The sequence below is a fragment of the Corvus cornix genome, chromosome 3 (assembly GCF_000738735.6).
Source record: "Corvus cornix cornix isolate S_Up_H32 chromosome 3, ASM73873v5, whole genome shotgun sequence".
NCBI lineage: Eukaryota > Metazoa > Chordata > Aves > Passeriformes > Corvidae > Corvus > Corvus cornix.
In genome coordinates, this window is record NC_047056.1 from 42,501,075 (window position 1) to 42,522,179 (window position 21,105).

The 21,105-nt window shown below is 46.0% G+C and overlaps 1 protein-coding gene and 1 long non-coding RNA gene across 3 annotated transcripts; one reads left to right on the forward strand and one right to left on the reverse strand.

Annotated features, from left to right (window-relative positions):
- Positions 1-1,697: 1,697 nt before the first annotated feature.
- On the reverse strand, positions 1,698-5,774 carry LOC104684303. Of its 2 annotated transcripts, none has more exons than XR_005604090.1 (2): positions 4,709-5,774; positions 1,698-2,371 (listed from the first exon to the last, which is right to left on the reverse strand). It is a non-coding gene; the product is annotated as an uncharacterized LOC104684303 (long non-coding RNA). The 2 variants fall into 2 exon arrangements; XR_002043785.3 differs by lacking the exon at positions 4,709-5,774 and adding an exon at positions 2,801-2,955.
- Positions 5,775-5,909: 135 nt separating this feature from the next.
- LOC104684302 (centriole, cilia and spindle associated protein) lies at positions 5,910-20,787 on the forward strand. The gene is made up of 3 exons (XM_039568527.1): positions 5,910-6,294; positions 14,577-14,860; positions 16,724-20,787. Exons 1-3 carry the CDS (start codon positions 6,000-6,002, stop codon positions 16,895-16,897), a joined length of 753 nt encoding a protein of 250 aa, XP_039424461.1. The 5' UTR covers positions 5,910-5,999; the 3' UTR covers positions 16,898-20,787.
- The last annotated feature ends 318 nt before the right edge of the window (positions 20,788-21,105 follow it).

Sequence of the window (21,105 nt, forward strand, 5' to 3'; positions counted from 1 at the left end):
AAACTTGATTTTTCTCAGAGGGAGTAGGCAGCCTGCAAACGTGTTGCTGGGGACAGTGTCTTGACAAGCACCCCCTTACTGCAGACTGTAAGATCAGGTTCCGTGCTAGGACCCACTTGACCAGTCAGCAGTGGTGTGCAACCTTGCAACCTTAAGGACTCAAAAAAAAAGGGGAAAAAAAGAACTGATACCAGTATGGACTTTGTTCTTTGCCACTGTAACAATTTAAAACTAGGAGCTGAGCTGTGTTCACACCATGTGGGCAACAGTCAGCCTCTCTGGGTGCCCAGTTTAGGACTCAGAACTGCAGCAACGAGAAGACACTCAGGAGTGGGAAGTGTCTCTCCCTGCTCCTGGCCAAATTACTAGCACACAACCCAAGGAGCCACATCTCTCTTTTCATCTTTTAGAAAGGTGAATGGAAAGTGTGGACCTTTGACAAGACTCAGAGGAGCTGCTAAGGTTGCTGTGAACTCTGCTGCTGTGGGTGCTTGGAGGCACAGCCACTCAGCTGTAATGGCAAAAAGCTTCAAGCTGTTCCAAGAAAAATGTCAGATTTTCACAAATAACAGGATTTGTGATCAGAGCTGCTGGAAGAGGGGGTGCTTTCCCAACTGGTCGCAACTCACAATGGCCGTGGTCAAGTTTTGCAGAGCTCTGGATACTGGGATCAGGCCGTTCTGGGAGACTTCTGCAGCCAAGTGCACTACTGCTGGCTAACCTGCCCCTAAGAACATTTGAACCAGCTCTTCTGATCCTTCTCCCAAGACAGTGTTACCCTGTGGGCAGCTGGTGTAGACCTAAAAAGGATAATAACTCATGAAACCAAAGAACCTGCATCTGCAGGATTAACCAGGCTACTATTGACAGCATGACGGCTTGTTTTGTGAAGTGACTGGGACAGCTACCCCCAGTATTGGCAAAGATTCACTGATCTAGGTGAAAGCAGAGTTTACAGGTCGAGGAAGACTGTGCTTTTTTCCCTATCTGGGAAAATTTTCTTGCTGATTTGGATTTTATGCTGTTAAATACTTCAAAAATACATTCCTCTTTGAGAAGCAGCTTATTTCTTTTCCCTGGTTTCTCTCTCCTCCAAACTTTACCCAAGCAAACTCAGCGGCCCAGTTTCAGACTCTGACAGCTCCTGATTCGGCTGGAAGCCAGTCTGTGGATATGAAAGATGTGTTGACATGTAATTTTTCCACTCCTACTGCATATAAACTGTCCACTATTCCCCATTATTTCCTGGAGCTAGAGAGAGGTGCAACAGCAAAAGACTGCAAGACAAAACCATGTGTAAACTACCCATGTGACTACCCGGTGTTTTTCTGGACTGTACTCTGCAAAATAACATCCATGCTCATTTTTCTTTACCTGCTAATTTTTGTGTAAAACTCAGGCTATGTCTCTGCTCTTGACTTTGCTGTGGTTGTTTCAGACAAAAATAAGGCTGTTTCCCAGACCAGGCTGCTGTCCTCCCTAGTGGGAATGGTACTCCCATTGAAATGGGGGTAGTGGAGGAAACTGGGGTTTGGCATCAATCAGTCATCTGTCATGGATCTGGTCAGAAACTCTAGACCTACCTTTCCACCTGGTTTGCTATGTGTAGAAGAAAAATAATAAGAATTAGGAGGCAGCAATAAGATCCTCAGGGGAAAAGTGCTTTAAAAGGAAAAAGCGTGCTTAGAATTTCAGTGTTATGATTCAAATGGTGTCTTTATTTCATTTTTTAATGAAGGCAAAAATGCAGTAAAGTATACAAGGGAGGAAATTCTAATGTTAGTATCAGCCTCATAAATGTCGTACTTCCTCATCCAGGAATCATTTAATAACTGGCTATTCTCAGTACATGAAAGTCTCTGCCATGAGGTATTGAAGCCAAAACTCATTAGGATTAAATTAATAATAATGTTTATACAGCTACACTGAGAATATCCAGAGCTGCTGTGTCAAGGACGGGGAATGATTCTTGTCTGGCACATACAGAGCTGCTTGGCTGTAGCTGGAGGGGTGAGGGAGGAGTTGTTCTTCACCCAGGACGGTCTCAGCATCCTGCCCCAGAGCTGCTGAATGTCTCTGGAGCTGGTTTGGGACGTTGGGCGCTGTGGCCTGGAGGTTTCTGCACTGTATGTGTCAAGATTAGATTGTGGCAGGGCATGGGGAATGTGGCTGACAGCCACATTCAGCCTCTTGCTTGCCTCAGCCTCAGGTAATGTGTGAATTACAGCATCAGCTCTGCTGGGTGTCTCTGCACACTTCTGTCACAAGTCTTCTTACACAAGTGGTCCCCAGTTGCTTTCCAAGCCTTGCTGCAGCTCCTTCCCCAGGCACTGTGGGATGTACACGCAAACTGTTGGATGGGAGGGTTGACCTGCGAAGGAGAAACTTAAGCAGGAGTGTGAAGGTGCAGCTTACCTCGTAGCACAGTAGCACACGGGCAGCTGGGTGCTCATTTCCATGTCAGCAGGAGTACTAAGCCTGTGCAGTACAATAGAGAGGATGGGTGGAGGCAGCTACTAACACTACTGTGTTATTCATGAAGTATTGACACCTTGCAGGCTCTTGTGAAGATTAGGTGCCTCCTCTGAAGAGTGCAGAATTTAGGGAAAAAATTGCAGAAAATGGGAACTCACAGACTGTGTGCCAGGATCTGGAGCTTGTCATACTGGCATTTCCTGTGTGATGGCTGAGACACGGATCAATGACTGGGCAGTAGGTTTATGAGCACCCCAAGAGAAGCTTGGTTCTGCAAAAGGGGATCCCTACCTGATAGGGAAGTCAACAGAGAGTATCCATGTACCTCTGATATAGCTGTGTCTTCTTAAACTGATGTCATGGTTCAACCCCAGCTGGCAACCCAGTACTGTGCAGTCACTTGGTCACTCCCCTCACTCCTTGGTAGGGTGGGGAGGAGAACCAGGAGAAAAGAACAGGTAAAACTTGTGGGTTGAGATAAGAACAGCTCAATAATTGAAATAAAGTGAAATATAGTTCCAATTATAATAATAACAATAATAACATATAATGATAGTAATAAAACTGGGAGGAAGAGAGAGATAAAACCCAAGAGAAGCCAGTGCTGCACAGTATAATTGCTCACCATCCACTGACTGATGCTCAGCCCACCCCCAAGCAGCAATCAGTGGCTCCCAGGTAACTCCCCCCAGTTTACATACTGGGAATGATGTTTTATGGTGTGGAGCATCCCTTTGGCCAGTTTGGGTCAGTTGTCCTGGCTGTTCTCCCTCCCAGCTTCTGGTGCACCTGCTGGCTGGCAGAGGATGGGAAACTGAAAAGTGCTTGATTTAGAGTAAGCACTACTGACCAACAGCTAAAATATCAGTGTATTACCAACATTATTCTCATACTTAATCCAACACACAGCACTGCACCAGTTACTAAGAAGAAAATTATCTCAGCTGAAACCAGGACAACAGGGAATGGAAGTCCTTTGAGAAAGGAAAGATTGATATAATAAAATACGTGGAAAAAGAGGCAGCATTTTCATAACCACAAGTGACCAGCTAAAACTGTGCAGGTTGATTCAAAATGACATTTTGTACAAAATAACATTTTATAAAAGGAAAGGAAATTCTGCAACCCCCAGACCTTGCTTGCTTATATGAAATCCACTTATGTCATCTCCTCATATAGACTGAGCAGAGTATCAGAGTAAGAAAACAGAGTCCAGGTTAATTGTGGAGCAACCTGCTCTCCTCTCTAGACAGCACTGCTACAGCTGCTTTCTCTAGTCCTGTCTTCAGTTACAGGTGTTTTAAAATCTATTGTTCCCTGTTATTTTCCAAGAAATGCCCTCTCTTAGAGCAGGTGGTGCTGAGGACGTGGCTGGATCCCAGCGGGACCACTAAGGGCAAAAGGAGAAGGCATCAGGGACAACCCAGATGCAACTGGAGCCCTCAGTGGGAGTAATAAACGAGTGAGGCAGCTCCCAAATATAATACTCAGGATAGCACTGGGTGAGGGGAGAAAACTGCTGCATCTGCCTGGTTTTATTCCGGTGCAGTATGTGAGCAAGGCTCCTGCTCGTCTGCCTCGGGCAGGGCGCTGTGAGTGTCACAGCATGGAGAGAAGGAGCCCTCAGAAGGAGCTCCTGTCTCGTTTTTGAGGCAGTTGAGTGGGAGTAGGTGCCCTGCTATTTCGGTGCCTCTCTTCCCAGTAAATACACTGCCCAGACTCTGCTCCCTGGCAGCCCTATCACCACCCACCCTGAGCGCAGAAGGCAGAGCTGAAGGGAGCTGGGGGAGTTACGATGGGTTTTAAAATGGAACCTAACAAGTTGATGGATGCAGATGTACAGCGTGTCTGCCTGAAGCACCAGGCGCTGGCTGTCACTGCAACTGGCCTCTCCTGACTGCATTTTCCTGAATCGCAAAGAACAGCCGAGATTTGTCCAATATCCTGCTGTCATCGGGCTGTTGACATAACTGCAAAGGTTGGGGCATTGTGAGGGCTGAAGGGAGGTATCCAGGTACTTCTGGAAAGGTCAGGCAACATCTCCGTCCCTTTCACTCATGCCTGAGCACCACGGGGTTGGAAAGCCTCAGCCAGTCCACGCAAAACCAGGGCTAAATTCTGCTCGATCTGAGCATCGATTAAACTAAGTCAATTTGGTTATGTTAGCCGTATCGAGGATTGCATCACTCTGCCGCGCAGGCAGAGGTGCTGAGTGTAACACCCGCCCCCTCACCTTAAAGCCACCAACACTTTTGTTTCACTGGAAGAGTGTGGGCCAGCGTTCACCATCCCGGGAATCCGCGCCAGCTTGTGTTTTTTCATTTATCTCAGTCAGGGGACGCACAGGGCAAGGCAAGGAAAAAAACCTGTTTGCTTCCTTATTAGTTAAAAAAAAAAAAAGCAGTTTCCTAGAACTGTTTCTGAAAATCCGTCAGTGCCCCCGTGTGTCGGAGCGGGGCCTGGCGAGGAGGCCGGAGAGCCTCTGTGCCGAGCCTGCGCATGGCAAGGGGAGTCAGGTTTGCAGGGGTCCAAAACGGGGCGCTCGCAGCCCGTCGGGCGGGGGATCACGCTGTCCCCTCCCAGAGTGTGCGCGACACTGTGGCAAAGGCTCTGCAGCAAACCCTTTTCAAGGACAGTCATGTCCCACAGGGGCACGACTCGCTGCGATGCCCTAGAAACGGTGTGTGGGAGAAGGAAACATCCAGAAATCGCCGAAGAGCCGGGGGTGCGTGTCCGTGTGCGGGCAGGCAAGAGGGCGGAGGGCGGCTGCAGAGGCCGCCCCGGTTTCTGCATTTGCCTCTAAAGCATTTCATATCCCAAGCGACGGCGGCCGCCCAGCTCAGGGCTGGATTAGGCCAATCTGTTCTGGTGCTCCCTGGAGACAAGTTTTTAAAGCAGATTAGCGCAAAATGGAGAGTGCTGCTGCAGCGTTGCCCTGTTGTTGCAGAGGCGTTCACCTCCCTCCGGCCGGCCCCGGCTGCTGCCCATCCTGGTGCTCTTACAGAAGCAGAACGGGAGGCAGCAGCTCCCCCGCGGTTACCCCGCGGCCCGGGGCGCCGCACGCAGACGGCGCTGCTGCTGCTGCTGCTGCCGCATCGGCCCTGACGCGCTGCGCGGACTCGGGCGGTCTCAGCGGGCCCCGGCAGGCGCTGGGCAGCGCCAGGCTGCCCCTCCGCGGCGCGGCGGGGAGGCTTTCCCGGAGCCTCCCTTGGTGCAGGGATCACCCGGGGCCCAGCACCCCTACTGCTGGGCCCAGGGCTGCGGTGCTTTGGTGTATTTATTAATTATTTTATATTGAATTTAATTTAATTTAACTTAATTTAATTTAATTGTCATCCTCTCTCACCCTGTTCGCTGTGCCTCATGCGCCTGTCCCCACGCTCCAAGCATCCCTCCCCGCGCGGGGCGGGGCCGGACGCCGCTGTTTGGATTTAAACGTTGCAGCGGGAGGGGGCGGGCTCGGCCGGCAGATCCCGGCTCCCGGTCCTCGGCTGCGGTTCCCGGCTCCCGCTCCCGGCTCCGCCATGGTGGTGCCGGCGCGGCGCGTGAAGACGGAGTACATGAAGCGCTTCAAAGAGCCCAAGTGGGAGTCGTGCGGCGCCTGCTACCTGGAGCTGCTGCACTACCGCCTCAGCCGCCGGCTCCTGGAGCAGGCGCACCGGCCCTGGCTCTGGGACGGCTGGGAGCAGGACAGCGGCAGCGGCGGCGGCAGCACCGCCGGGTCCCCTTCGCCGCCGGGAGCCGGCAGCCCCGCGGCCGCGCAGGAGGAGGAGGCGGCGGGAGCGGCAGCGCCGACCGAGGCGGGACGGGCCAGCCCCGGTAGGGAGCGCGGCGGCGGCGGGGGGGACACGTGTGTCCGGTGCGGCCCGAGCCCCCTCCCCGCGGCGGGGCCGTGCTGCCCTGCCCTTCTCCGCGGGGTTCGGCAGAGATGGCTCTGCTTGGGCCGCCCGGCCGCGGCTTGAGGGCCGATCCCCGATGCGGGGGTGCCCGGGCCCGGCGGAGTGGCCGTGCGGGGGCACCCGGCCGCCGCCTGGCCCGTCTTGCCCGCCCCAGGACATGGCCCGGGGGTGGAACGGCTCATCAGCCAGCCGGATCCTGGCTAGGCCTGCGGAGAGGCCATAGCTGCGGCATCGGAGGTGTCCCTTTAAAGAGCCGAGTGGTGGTAACTCTCATCCTGAGTCACAGCCACTTATGTAAACTGTTGCCATGGGAGCCGAGCATCTCTGCAATTATATAAGCAGGTTCTCGGGCAAAAGCAGCGGCAAATTGGACTGTATGCCAGTGGCTGGCGCTTAACGCAATTGCTTTCCTGGATCTGCACGTGTAATGTGTCTCGGCTGAACACTTGGTTTTCAATGCCGCCTGAGGTTTGATCTTGGGCGCACAGCTGAGTGCGGACAACTTCATAGTCTGAACAGGTGCAGAGCTGATAACATTCTGTTCTCTTCTAGCATTGAATAATTCCCTTTTGGTGTCTCACCGTCTAACTAAGAGAGTGGTTAGGCAGATAATAACACTGTCAAGCTTCCCAAGCTGGTATTTTTTTATCCCATAAGGTATTCTTTCTTACCTGTAGTGAAAGAATTACTCTATCTGGCAGCCATTGATTAGTGTTTTGACATGTCTTTTGAATCATCTGTCTATCTGTTGTACAGTAGCAGGGAAAATCCTTGAGAGCTGGTCAGTTAAGCCTCGTGCTGCTTGTTTGTTTGTTGTTTGGTTTTGTGTTTTTTTTTTTTTTTTTCTCTTGGAGTTAGATGTGCTTGTTTGGAGTGGGGAAACTAATCTGATTCAAAGCCCTTTGGGGCCTGGGCTTTCCAGAATGATTTGTGTTCTGATATTCAAGACTAAACTGCATTCACAGACCTTAAGAATACCACATTACACGAAAGCTTCAGCTATGCTGTCATCTGTTCCAGAGGCTTGGTGTTTCAGAGCATATTAGCTATGTGGGGTTCTGCAGTGAGCTGGGTGGGCCTTTGGCACCCAGGCCTCCCATGGGGGCGCACACAGCTGCTGGGGTAATCCACTCCACCTCCCCAAAGCTGTTGCTCTGATTCCAGCTGGGATAATTTTATACCAGTATCTGGTACAGTGCTGTGTGTTGGATTCAGTATGAGAATAACATTGATAACACATGGATGTTTTTAATAGTTGCTCAGTAGTACTTACCCTAAATCAAGGACTTTTCAGTTTCCCATGCTCTGCCAGGGAGCAGGTGCACCAGAAGCTGGGAGGAAGCATAGCGAGGACAACTGACCCAAACTGGCCAAAGGGATATTCCACAGCCAGGAAGTTGTGCCCAGTGTATAAACTGGGGGGAGTTGCCTAGGAGCCACTGACAGTGCATCACTGGCTTCTCTTGTGTTTTATTCTTCCCTTTTCATTACTATTATGAATTTTACTTTATGTCAATTATTGAGTGGTTCTTACCTCAACCCCTGAGTTTTTCTGATTCCGGTTCCCATCCCTCGGCGGAGGGAGGGAGTGTGTGACTATGTGACACTTAGTTGCTGGCTGAGGTTGAAGCACAACAGCTGTGCAGTGGTGGAAGCACCCAGCTCACCAGTGCGGTACAGAGTATTAGCAGGCCTAGTCTTGCTCTCCTCAATCAGGCCTTGAGGAAGTTAGACTGGGAGCACGTGTGGAAGAACTACATAGTATCTCAGTGAGAAGCAGAACTAAGGAATTGCAACAGATCAGGGAGTGGTTGCATGGGAAAAGGTGATGCTGTCTGAAGGCTTGGCTTTTAGTGGCAGGAGATGAAAGCTGCACTCAGAACCTGGCATTCCCAACTTTTCTGATGCAGTTTGAATATGTACAAGCCTGGGGCAGTTGAGGTAGGAACCTGCATTGCTTTTCATTCTTCTTGTTGAGCCTGTGGATAGAGCACGTAAACCTGCTACAATCTGATGACGCTGGCAGTTGCCAAGGCTAGAGACTGCTGGCCAGCATGCTCTGCTCACTCCTTAGCCTGCTCCCTGATTCCCTCCCCGACTCCTATCTAGGGAAAGATCCAGCTGGAGTTACTTGGTAGCCTGATTCTGGTTGGGATTTCACAAGGAATAAAAGCTTGTTGGCTGTGCAGGCACTTTCTGTGGTCAGTGATGGTGCATGTGACTATCCAGTGTGTGCATAGTTGTGTCCTCAGGCCTGTATCAGTGGCAAAGGGACTGTGGAGCACCAGTGGCCTGGCAGGCTGCAGGGTTTTGGGCAGTTGTGCTTCTGTAACTGATACACCTTTGCCATGGATGCTGTAAGGGAATGCCTAATGTTCTGCTAGGTCCTTGCTATGTGATACTTACAGTGGGAGAAAAATCTGTACTTAATATTTGCTTCTTTGCCAAATGGCTTAGGACAAACATTTCTTAACTTCTGCAAGTATTTAAGAGCTTTGCTAGGTCCTTAGCAAAAAGACTGAAAACAGCTCTGCTTAGGCAGCTGGATTTAGTGGATATTTATTGTATCTTAATGCATATATAATATAAGGAGGTGACTCATTTAGTACTGGACAATTCTAAGGATGTATTTTTCTTCTGCTTACTGGCTGGCTAATTAAAGCATGTGGAGGAGATAACATAGAAACTACCACTCTGAAGCTTCTACTATTAAACTGCTTTTTTTTTTTTTTTTTTTTTTTTTTTTTTTTTTTTTTTCTTTGAAAGAACTTAATTACACTGAAGTGCTGTGGGGGTAGCTGAGTGTGCTCAAGTTGATGACATCTTTTGTCTTCTGAATCTGACATCCGCCCACATGCTGGAGCATCCTAGCTGTTACTTGGCTACTGCTGCTCCCTGCTGTTCTGTGCAGAATCTGATTTCTGCCTGAGTGGTATTGACAGTGCCTGTTGCCAAGATGGTTGGCCAGCACTTATGTTGTTAATATCTGAGGTAAATGCAATTCATAATGGTGTGTGCGGCCCTGGTTTCCTCTTTCTCCCGCTGAGATGAGCCCGTGTGTGTTTGTAAAAGTCGTGAATGCTTCTGGTGCATGTAGAGAAAGTGGATGTAGGCAGCTTGGCTTTAAGGTTCAGTGGTGTTGGTCTAAAGCAGTACCAATGTGAACCCCTGGGGCAGCACGTGGGACAAAGATGCTTTGTCACTGTGTCTTGCACTGAAGCTATGGCTGAGTAGCCGTATGATACCAAGGTGTGCTCGGAGGCAACTTTGGGTTAATTCCTTCTGGGCCTCCACTTGCAGCAGCTGTTTGTGAGATTGTTCTAAGGAACATGCCCAGGCGTAGATGTGCTTTAAACATAATCCAGCAAAATCTTGACCTAAATCAACTGGTGTAGTTGTGGTGTAGACACATCCTCAAAGCTGTCAACAGAGCCCAGTGGGCTGGTAAGTAGAAGACAGAAGTTCTTGGCAGCAGTGCTGCTGTCAGACCTGTTGCTTGTGAAATGACACTGCTGCACACACGTGCAGGATGAAGGCATCTTTCAGTCCTTATTGCCATTTTGCCTTCAGCAATTTTGTGCAGTGGTCTTAAGTGACAGCAGTGACAAGCTGCCATCAAAGGAGTTGCCCCAACAGTATTTGTAAAGCGACTGATCTGGATTAGTGGAACTAAACAGAAGATCCAATTTCAGACTTGTTCCCTGATCTTGTCTGTCATCATGTCGCAGGTGTATTTGCTGGCCCATGTACGTGGGAAAGAGTAGCTTGTGGTGGGGAAAGAAGGCAAGGCTATCAATTCAGGGGTTTATAGTACTGTTACTTAAAGTTGCTCCAATTTTTTTTTCCTTTGGAAACAAGCTTTGCTGTCAAGCCAATCCAGTAATTGCTTTCCAAACTCTGCTGCAGATGAGGCTTGTGTGAATCTAACCAGCTCTGAGCTGCTGTGTGGCTGCTAGCTCCAGTGTTGCCTCACACAAGATCTGCCTTGAAGAATGATGCTGCAATCTGTTTCATCTGTAGTAATTTACTTTCTACCTAGCTGCAGTTTGTCGATACCCACAACTGGTTATGTAGCACCTTCAAGAGGTGTTGGAGACCTGCCCCATTTGGGGAGGTGTTGGCACAAAAGCAGGAAACTCCACGTTCTGCCTGCAGCAATTCCAGCACAAAGTGCTTCTCCTGATGCTGGGGTACTGCTGTAAGGAGCCGACATCTCCATACAGAGATAATACTGCTGACCCCTGTGACCTGGCCTGTGGGTTTAATCAGAAGGCTGCTGATACTTGCAATAAGTCAGCAGGGCCCTTGAAATGGGGGTCCTGTCTGTCCCCCGGGGCACGCAGTGTTGTGGGAGAGAGCAGCTCCTCTGGAGCCCTTCCCGCTTGAGCCAGGAGCGGAGCTGTTACGCAAGCGGGCGATGCAGCAGGGTTTAAGTGACCTCTTCTGGGCAGGAGCTTTCAGCAGCCGTGTTGGGTGGGCCTGACAGACTTGTTCTGCCTGTTAAGCACTTAATCCCCTCCTGTCCATCCAGTGTGCTCTGCTTAGCATCCATGATGCAGTTTTAAACGTTTCTAGCTTTCCCCCTCTCCTGTCTAATCCCTGTAAATGCTGCAAGCTGGTCAGTTCTGAGTTTCCTGTGTCTGCTGGAGCTGGTGCTCTGCATGGGAAGGAGAAGATGGGTAGGTGTTGCTGGTGCCTGGACTCCCTGAGCAGCTGGGTCTAAGTCCTGCTGTCAACTGCTGCTTTTCTGACAGCCTGTGAAAAGTGTTGCCTAAAAAAAAAATGGCTTGGATATAAACCATAGTTTTAAATAAAAGGCTTCAATAACTTAGAGATCTTGAGCCTTCCCCAGCTGTGTCCTGTGTAAATGCTCTGTAGGAGTGGGTTCATGGAAATACCTGCTCTAATAGCAGGTGTTCATAAGTGCTACAGTGCACTCTGGCATACAGCATTTACTGCAAGGCTGTGCACAGGACTCTGCGTGCCATTTACCCATATGCTTTTATTGCTATTTTGGGACAAGCTGGCTCAATCATTTCTGGACCAGCTGGAGCTATATCCTAGTGAGCAGCATCCCCAGGCATGGCTGGTGCCTTGTTTTTTAAAGCTAAACTATCCATATAACTGCAGAGCCCCCACTTTCCTGTATTTTTAAGTCTCTAAATACCACTTCTGCTGTTTATGAAGTCTGTGTTGCTCCATCCTCCTTTGCAGAGAGGGTAGATGCCATTTTCCCTTGAATGGAGGATGGAACAGCTTTCCAAAATGAAAGCACTCCTGAAAGCAGAATCAACAGCAATATGTTCCCTTCCAGTGCTTAATTTTCTCAAAACAGTGCTTCCTTCTGATAATGGACCCAGGCAGTCTCTCCTTTGGAGTGGCTCTGCAGGGAGATGCTCAGATAATATTTTGTAAGGGGATAGCTCTGTGCTGCCTGTTTGTAGCCTTGATGAATGAGCTGCCTTGTTTCAGAGGTGAAGCTGTGCGTCCCAGAGCCCAGGACGCAACGCAAAACAAGTCTACTGCCACACTGAGGTCACTGCTGCTGTCTTTTACCAGCCTTGGCTGTAGTAACTGAAACTAAGTCCAGCCAATATTTAGGTATGTAAAATTCATCTAGCCATTTTTACTCTCGATATGCTTCTGCTTTGGCCTTGACTGATTTTTTTTTTTTTCCGTTCTTTTGTGGGGTCATTCAACTGAATTCTTAACAAATACAGCTCTAAATACTTAAACATTGCTGGCCACTCTTGACCAAATACTCAGCTATGTTGCAGTATCACCTGTAGATGAATGCTACACCTGCACATCTTGGAAGATGGGTATAGGCAAGCCTGAGCAAGGCCCAGCACCAGGGCCTCTGTGCTGGTTGACAGCAAGTAGAAAGCATGCTGGCAAGGCTAACACCTAGCAAGAGAGCATAAGGCTTGCCTTAGGGGAACTCTGGGGCATGGAACAAGTCTTGATATCTTTACCCTGCAAGTGTGAAGTGAGTGCAAGAGTAAATGGGTGCTTAACCAATGTGCCAGGCAGGTAACTTCTATTTCATCAGAACTGGATGGATGCAGAATTGAAATTAAAGCAGTGTCAGATTGGGCATGTATGTGCTTGAAATCACAGCAATTAGCAGGAATGGTTGCAATTTCATCACATGATTGGCAAGACCTTCTGCCTTTAATGATGAAGACACTTGGGTAAAAATTGTGCTACTTGTCCATGGTCAACCTGTCAATATGTAAGCAAGCCCCAAAACGGATGAACTCCCTATGACAGTGAAGGAAGGAATTCCTTCTGTCCATACCAGCATATGTTGGTGGTGGCTGAAAGTGATGAGACTTGGAACAGAGGTGGCTTGGAGCTGGTCCCCACCAGAAGATGGTGTGGTAGGAAACTCGCAAGTTTGGTGTGTTTATATCAGCAGAGTTTGAGTGATCACTGTGCGTGTCAGAAAACAGCATCTAATGATCAAAGGTGGAGACTTGAAGGGAATTGGTTACTGGAAGGGAATTGGCAGACTCCTATGCTCTTAGGTGAATAAAAGTCTTTAGTTGCCTTGTGCATAAAAGGCATGGTTGGCCTAAAAGTCACAGAGATGTCAGATCACAGTGTCTGCCTGTGCCTGCCCACAATGTCTAGGGGCCATGTTCAATGTCTAGCATACACTTCCAGCTTGTCCATACTACTGCTGAAGATTTGCAGGATGGAGAATGAAAACAGGGTTCTTTGTATGTACTTTTTTCCATGGTAATTTTTCACTAATGTACTGTAAGCAGTATATCTGATTAACTTGCTCATTATAGAGTAATGGAATTGTTTAGGTTGGAAAAGACCTTTAAAATTGAATCCAGCCATGAACACAGCACCGCCAAATCCACCTCTAAAATCTATGTCTCAAAGTGACTCATCTACATATCTTTAAATACCTCCATGCATGGGGACCCAACCACTTCCCTGGACAGCCTGTTCCTATGCCTGGGAACAATTTAGGTGAATACATTTTTCTTCATATCTAGTGTAAACTTCCTCTGATGCAATTTGAGGCCACTTCCTCTTTTCCTGTCACTTCTTCCCTGGAAGAAGAGATGGATCTCACACCCCCCCCCCCCCCCCCCCCCACCCTCCCAGCTACAGCCTCCTTTCAGGCAGTTGTAGAGAGATGAGGTCTCCCCTGAGCCTCCTTTTCTCCAGGCTAAACAGCCCCAGCTCCCTCAGCTGCTCCTCATAGGACTTGTGCTCCAGACCCTTCCCCAGTCTGTTGCCCTTCTCTGGACATGCTCCGGCACCTCAATGTCTTTCTTGTAGTGGGGGTCCCAGAACTGAACACAGGTGTGGCTTCACTGGTGCCACAAACAAAGGAAAACTAGTTCCTCCCTAGCACTATAGTGCAAGAAGATTGGATCTTATGGAACAGTTGTTTCTCTGTGTTTTTATTAATTAATATTTTATATAATGCTGATTCAGCCCTCAGTGGTGATCTAAAACTGTGGTGATTCAGCCTTTAAATGCTCTTCCACAAACCCTGCTCTCCATACCCAGTGTCTGGAGGACTTTTGCTGGCCCCTTGCTATGGAAGGCTTAAATGTGTGGGAGAAATGAGCCTTGGAGAGTAATGCCTGCAGAGTGAGGTACTTTAAATATACAACATAATTCACCAATCAGGTAGCAAGGGTGATGTCCACCACTTTGTGGGTTTTTGCTTCACACTCTCCTCTCTTTCACAAGCAGAAAACCATGACAGAGATATATGTATAAACAGGGAGGTTGAAAATGAATCACTTTTTCCAGAGGAAGCTGATAATATGAGGGATTTAATATTGCACATACTCTTACCAGACTTCATCTCTGACTGGCTAGCAGCATCTATGTGGCATTCAGTGCTCCATCTGGTTGCTGTCTGAGAGATGCAAAGATGAAATAGTGAAGACAGAACATCCCTGGAAACAGTCTTTAAATTCTGCCTGGAGCTGTTGATTATCTGTAACCTCACTGGTGAAAGGCATTTTTAAGTGTGTAAAAGCTGTATTGTAGTCGCTAAAGAAAGAATGAAGACATTTAAGCAAGGTATATGTCTGCTACTAAGGAAGTAATGACTTCTTGCATTTCTAAAAAAAGCACAGCTTCAATGATGTATTGAGAGGCTGTGCAAAACAGACATTAATATGCTGTCATTGGGAGCTTAAAGCATACCTTTTTTTTCTTTAGAGAAAGAAAAAGAAGAACAGGAAAAGCAGGAGAAGGAAGAGCAAGAGAAAACTGTAGAACATGCTCCTGTGAAGGAAGCAGACAAAACCAGCCGTACAGGACGACGTCCGAGTCGAAGTGCCTTGTCCAGTCGTAATGATCGAAAATCAGCCAAAAGTCCCCAAAGGACAGATGCACCAAAGGAGAATAAACATCCATTTGCTCTGTATGGGTGGGGAGAAAGACAGACGGATACTGGAAGCCAGAAAACTCACAATGTCTGTGCTTCTGCTTCGGTGAATGAAGTAAGTAAGAACTTCTGTTTCATTAAAAGGCAGTGACTACTTAGTGCCCAGAGATGTCTTAGTATCTAGGTAAAATTTCTAAGGGGTCCCTTTACTTGAATGTATGGAGATTCCAGCAGTAGATCCTAGCAATAAACCTGCAGAGTCTTGAGATGCCCAAATAAGAGTTCTTTACTGTTAGTTGGTTTGGATACTTCCCAGGTTTGACTAATACTTGCAGTTCTAATTACAACCTGGGTGTCGTGTTTCTGGCTGTTACAGTGTTACCAGCAAAACTGGCAGGTATAAAAGTATCTCTGCATTCTGAATTTCGTGGAAACAAGAGAAAAGCAGGTAGCTGGCACCAGGCACCCCACAGCAGGCAGGTATATAAACACTGGGGTATAAAAACACTTGTGCTTTGAAAGAGTGACTTCTGCAGGGGCACCTCCTGGACTAAGAGCCTCACTGAGATGGTACAAACGCTTTTCTGCTAAAATGTCTTGTCTAGCAGCCTGTTTTGGTGGGTTGCCAGTAGGAAACGTTGCTCGCAGCAGAATGGTCTATCAGATGGCTGATGGATTACAAGGCTGGTGTAAATATTACCAAAATAGCACAAATAAAATTCATGTGGTCATGGACAGCACCAGGATTCTGCTGTACTGGGGCTCTGTTTCCTGGCTTAGAAACAGCAAGGGAGTGTTATAACAGATCCATTTCTTTCTTCTCTATAACTCTCCTAGGCTGGTACAACATAATCATTAATGCACCCTTGCCAGCGTCTTGTTTTACTTATCTTACTACTAATGTACAGTCTGAATCTATGACACAAATACCTGAGGACTGAGGTGGGGGTTGTCATAATGTGCAGGATGGAGCTGGCCTTTAACGGGCTGTCTTGGAATGGGTTTGAAGCCCAGGCTTTTCCTTCCTGGACAGCTCAACCCTTTGAGCAAAATGAGGAACTTGGGCCTCTCAGCTTTGGAAAGAAGCTGCCTTTCTTGATAATGCACACTAATGCAGAATTGATAAGTTTTGTTCAGTGCTCAAAATAGTTGACTGGTGCTTTATGTTGAAGCCTAGAAGAGGCTGAAGCCTGACTTGGGCAGATATATTTCTACTTTATCTTAGACTTCTAACATTTCTTATGCTAGAAACAGTAATGCAACACCTCAGCTTGGGTCTTGAGTTTGGACTGAGTGGGCAGAACACTCCTGAAACACTCCCAATTATGTAGTGTTTTGTCACTGAGGATGTTTCTTTATGTATGACTACTTACAGCCTGCTCGGGTTACTTGTCTTTGCATGCCTGAAAGGTGTTACTTTTTCCTAACTGAGATGGGAGACAGAGTTTTCAATCTGGAGATATAAGCAAGCAAACATAGAGACTGACTCTTCATATTAAATTTTGGGGGGAATATAATTCATTAATATAAAAATGTATGTAATTGTGTGTTCAGCATATTGTTCAAAATTAAGATCTTTAGTCTCTAGTAAGGGATCCTCCAGGGTTTGGTCTTACTAATATGGCTTAGGTTTTAAGGGATGCTTGGGCATATTGAGGGGTGTTTAAGATTTTAAATGATAGAAATAGAGAATTGAAGGTTTTAGAATACATCTGAGTAAGACTATGAAACATTCGAGATTTTTGTAATCATTTAATAGTTTGAAATGTGAAAGATAATGCAGAACAGAATTTGAAGCACTTTTCATGAAAAAAAATCTGTGTTCAGTTAGTGGTACAAATTTCAGAAGAAAATACAACCTCGCTCACAATCCCTGTTCCTTCAGGATGGGGACTGGGACAAATAAAAAGCGATCCTCGTCATTCCTGACAGGTTCCTAGGCTGTTTTCCTTCTGTAATGGTGACTCTGGTCTTTTAGATTCACGAATCTGCTCTACGAGCAAAGAACAGGAGACAAGTGGAGAAAAGGAAGCTTTCTCAGAGGCGAGTGCGATCAGCAGAAGCAGAAAACACTTGGCGAACAAAGCCCTCCCCACCAGACAACCCCTGGATGACAGAGTACATGAGATGCTACTCAGCAAGAGCTCTCTGAACCCGGATTCCCTTAGGCATCCTCAGAAGAAGTTACGCATATCAGGACACTGGTGCAAGGAACCAAACTACTTATGCAAGGTTTTTATAGGGAGTTTCCAGCTGTTAAAATATTTGTTACAATGTTTTTATCTTGGCTACCTACCTCACAGTGGGGTGTATCCTTGGAGCCATAACATTTGAAGAGGCTTTTAGATATAACTACCCAAACTTTTAAATAATTCCCCTTTTGGGAATTTTTCTAATGCTTCAGTTAGCTTGTTTTGAGGGTGGGAGGGGGAACCTTAGCATACAGGGAGTCAAAGCAAACACTTTTTTGATCATGGTTACAAATAATCTGTTTTCCCTTATTTGAAGTACAAGTCATGGGGAGATGGTATTGGGGAAAGACTTTAAAGGAGTGATGGAGGTGCCTTTGTATTTATAAAATGATTTAACACTTTTATGAAAATAAGCATATGAAGACAGGCAACAGGATGCCAGTATGTCTGGTAATTAGCACTAATAAATGTAGATGCTTTAGGCAGACAAATACCAAGCATTGTCTGTATACAGAAACTTCAGAAACAACAACAAAAAAACCCAAACAAAACCCAATCCTGTTTGATTAGTGAATCTGCTGATGCTAACATTTATCACTGTTTCTAAGGTCATTAGAATAAACTACTCATTTTCAGGGCAAGAAACAGCTACAGGATGGTTTTGCTGTAGCTGTTCCTGTTGTACCAAAAAACTAATGTAGACAATCATTATCTGATAGCTGCCACTCAATAAGCAGTTACTTGTCCTACAAACATAGAATTGTACCACTGTACTATCCTTGTGGTCACACTTAGTCTGTACTTAATCATGTAAATGCATTTATTGAAGGAGAGGGCTGGCTCCTTTCTGGTGAGGTCTATTTTTAACACTTCAGAGTATCTATTAAGCTCAGTGGGGGTCAGAGTGCAATATGCATTCCACTTGGAGGTATTGTACAAGTATATTGTTAAAGGGTTTAAACTTGAAATTTGTGTTGATAAAACTTGCAGATGAAGTCCTGAGAAACTTGCTGCCTCTTGAAATTGGTGCAGAGCCCCTCACTTGTGGGGGGATGGGGAGGGGGTAAGGGCTAGGGAAAGGAGGGGTGTATCCTTTAGTAAACAAGAACATATAATGAAGTTTGAATACTTTTGTTTTGTAGGTCCTACTTCTACATAGTAAGACATTGTGATATCCTTGGTGGTTTTGTTTCCCTCAGGTGGCTGTAAATTTTTTTTTTCAGTTTGCTAACTACGCTTTAGGCAGATGATTGCTGTAGTTGTGAGCTTCAAAGTTTTGTTCAGATGTGTAGTGTGTTAGTTACATATGTTGGTTATCTCAGTTTCGTTGTTTTGAAGCTTGTGCTTTACAGGCTGGACACTTTCCCACAGGAAGCATACTTGCACTTCTGCAGCAGAAACCTGCATTAGTTTTAGCTTCATTCCACAATCTCAGTGAGTAAGCAGGACTCTAGAACTACTATTGCAACAGAGTACACATGCTTAGTGAAAAGTCTGATTGTGCTCTTGAAGAAAGTAACATTGTGCAAAGGGTCCAAGCACTGCTGCCTCCTAGTGTCTATTACACCACTAAAGGTTTCATTACCCACAATTTTGTTAAGATGTCCTAGAATCTATGAAATTATAATCTGCGCTTTTTTAAAAAAACTGTCTTTTAAGCATAAAGCTATAAAAATACAGACAACTCTTGTTGAAGGCTACCTATTTAAGATCTTACAGCTTTTAAGTCTGGGAAAGCACAGTATGATTAAGAACCCCTGTATTTCAACTGCTACCTAAAGTACAGGCTAGAACTTCCTGAAACTTTAGAACAGTGCCCCAAACTGGGGAAAACCATTCCAGAGGATGCCTTTACTCCATATGAGATTCTTTTGATTTCCTTTTATGTTGTTTTCCTCTTTAAATAACTGCTGTAAATATGCTTAGTTTGCTTCTGATGCTGTTGCAATTCCAGAAGCCACTCAAGCTTTGAACAACAGTGTCAAAGCACCAACTCAGTAGTGTTTAACAGCCTTATTCAATAAAAACTTGCCTGTTCCTGTTGCCCACAGGCTTTGTAGGCTTTATGTAACTACAGCAGATGGATTGTGCCCTCAGTGCATTTTGTCACATTCACACTCAACAGTTTCCTTGATTGTGTAGGGCAGGACTCGTCTTGCCACGCTTTCGAAGACAGCTTCTACAGTTCTCTCTTCCCACAGGGAATGGAGGAGCTAGGATGACTATGTGCCTGCCTTAAGTACCCATATTTGGATAAGGTGTATCTCCCATTAGGTGTTGGTGTTTTCAATAATTATCGGAGGCTTAAGTGTCTTCTGCCTTGGATACTGGGAACCAAACTTAAAACATCTCCAACAGGCCGGTTTAGGTGTTCAGCAGAGTATGAAAATTTTCAACAGCACCAAGGCTGCTGTATACTGAGGAAATTATCTAGCTCTAATCCTTGTCTGGTCAAGAGCTGTCCCTCACAAAGATCATTTACTAGAAGACAGCAGAGACACTGATAAGGTCTTGTGAGTTGTTGCTGTTGTGTTTTTTCAAATGGTCGGTAGCCAAAACAATCCTGGGTGCTATGTTGGTACTATCGGGGTTTAGGTAATACAATGCCTGAAGTGAGGAGTAAATTATTCTGCAAATCAGGTAGCCTTCCTGCATTTGGGCATTACTTGACTAAAAAGCTACTATTTTGCTTAGACTACAGGAAATAGTATAGTTCTGATCACTGCAACCTCTATGTGCAAAGTATTTGGCCTAGAAAACTGCTGGTGTTTTGATGTCAACAAATGAAAAGCCAGTTGAATTGTAAAGCAGAACTTTCCAGATGTAAAAGCTTTAACTGTATTCCATAGATTCCTACAGGAGGTGGCCATTTTGCTTCAAATTGGACTCACTAGAAAATAGAAAACCTAGTGAATGTCTCCCTATCAATTAAGGAATTTCTGAACTTTGTCTTGCATGGACTCTTGAATTTAGCCAAGTGGTGAACACTTCTCACTCCTGTTTTAGAAATAAAACTTTTTGCCAAGAACACAGTAAATACTCAATTGTCCAAAGTCTTCATTAAAATTACTGTTTATTCCTTTATGTTTCTGAAAGTACTTAGCTAAGTGGAGCAAGAGTTTTACAATATATTATGCTGCAGTTTAACTATAGTGTTGTGAAGACTAGTGTTTAGAGTGTAAAATGTTACCATGCACCCTGCCTAAGAATGTCCTGTAAAATACAGTAGCATGCCTGTTCAGTCACTGCTGTCACATCTTTGCAACTATGAAATACAGACTTTTTCACAGGAAGCTGAGATAGTCAAGGTGATAGCTAAACTTAGAGCCAACTTCAACAAAACTGAGGGACAGACCTGAATTTCTGGTAAGAATTTTATCCAGGTAGCACATGCACATTTAAATTGAATTTTTAACACATAGGGAAGCGTATCTGTTCTCATTTTTTATGGTATAATGTAGTGCCACTGAACTATGAAGGCCTGACTTTTTTTTTACTGTGATAGGGACCAAATGCTAGCAATCTGAGGGCCTAATGGTAACCTGGATGTTCCAGTTTCTTTTCCAGCTCAGTGCACTCAGCAGCAAAGCCATAAATGGAGCCTGACTCAACACCTTGACAAGTAGCCTCATGAAATTAGGGGTACAAGTAAATGGGAAGCTGCCTCAGCTATTGTTAGCACTGAATTCACTTTAAAAACAATAGGGAAATACCATCTAAGCTTGAAGCAATATGTGTTTTTTAAAATTTTTAAACAGTATTTGTTTTTAATGCTTCTGTATTGTCTATTATTAATAGTGTAGTGTCAACTTGTACATGTGAATAAAATGAGTGACACAAAGTGCCTGGACTGCTTGTACTGTGCTTTTTGGGGTCTCAGATTTTTTTTTTCCCCCTTACAGGGCCCTTTAGTCCCTGCATGCAAACTGTGGCTTCTGCTTGTCCCAGATATTATCTCCTAGAATGTAACTGACAGGCTTCTGTAATGACTAAGGTCGGGTATGAAGTTAGATTACAGTTACCATTCCAGTCTCTTATGTTCCTCCTGTAACTCTCCCAGAGATTCTTAACACCCTTTCCCAACTTGAATCACATTTTTACCCCTACTGTGATAAGAAAAGAACCCAGCTGTAAAAGCTATCTGAAATGCTATGCCTTTGAGAACATG

What these genes read in the sequence shown, in the direction of transcription:
- LOC104684302 (XM_039568527.1), top strand. Translation starts at nt 6,000, where the DNA reads ATGGTGGTGCCGGCGCGGCGCGTGAAGACGGAGTACATGAAGCGCTTC. An exon ending in GGCGGGACGGGCCAGCCCCG is followed by an intron (nt 6,295 to 14,576) that starts GTAGGGAGCGCG and finishes TTTTTTCTTTAG; the next exon opens with AGAAAGAAAAAGAAGAACAG. An exon ending in CTTCTGCTTCGGTGAATGAA is followed by an intron (nt 14,861 to 16,723) that starts GTAAGTAAGAAC and finishes CTGGTCTTTTAG; the next exon opens with ATTCACGAATCTGCTCTACG.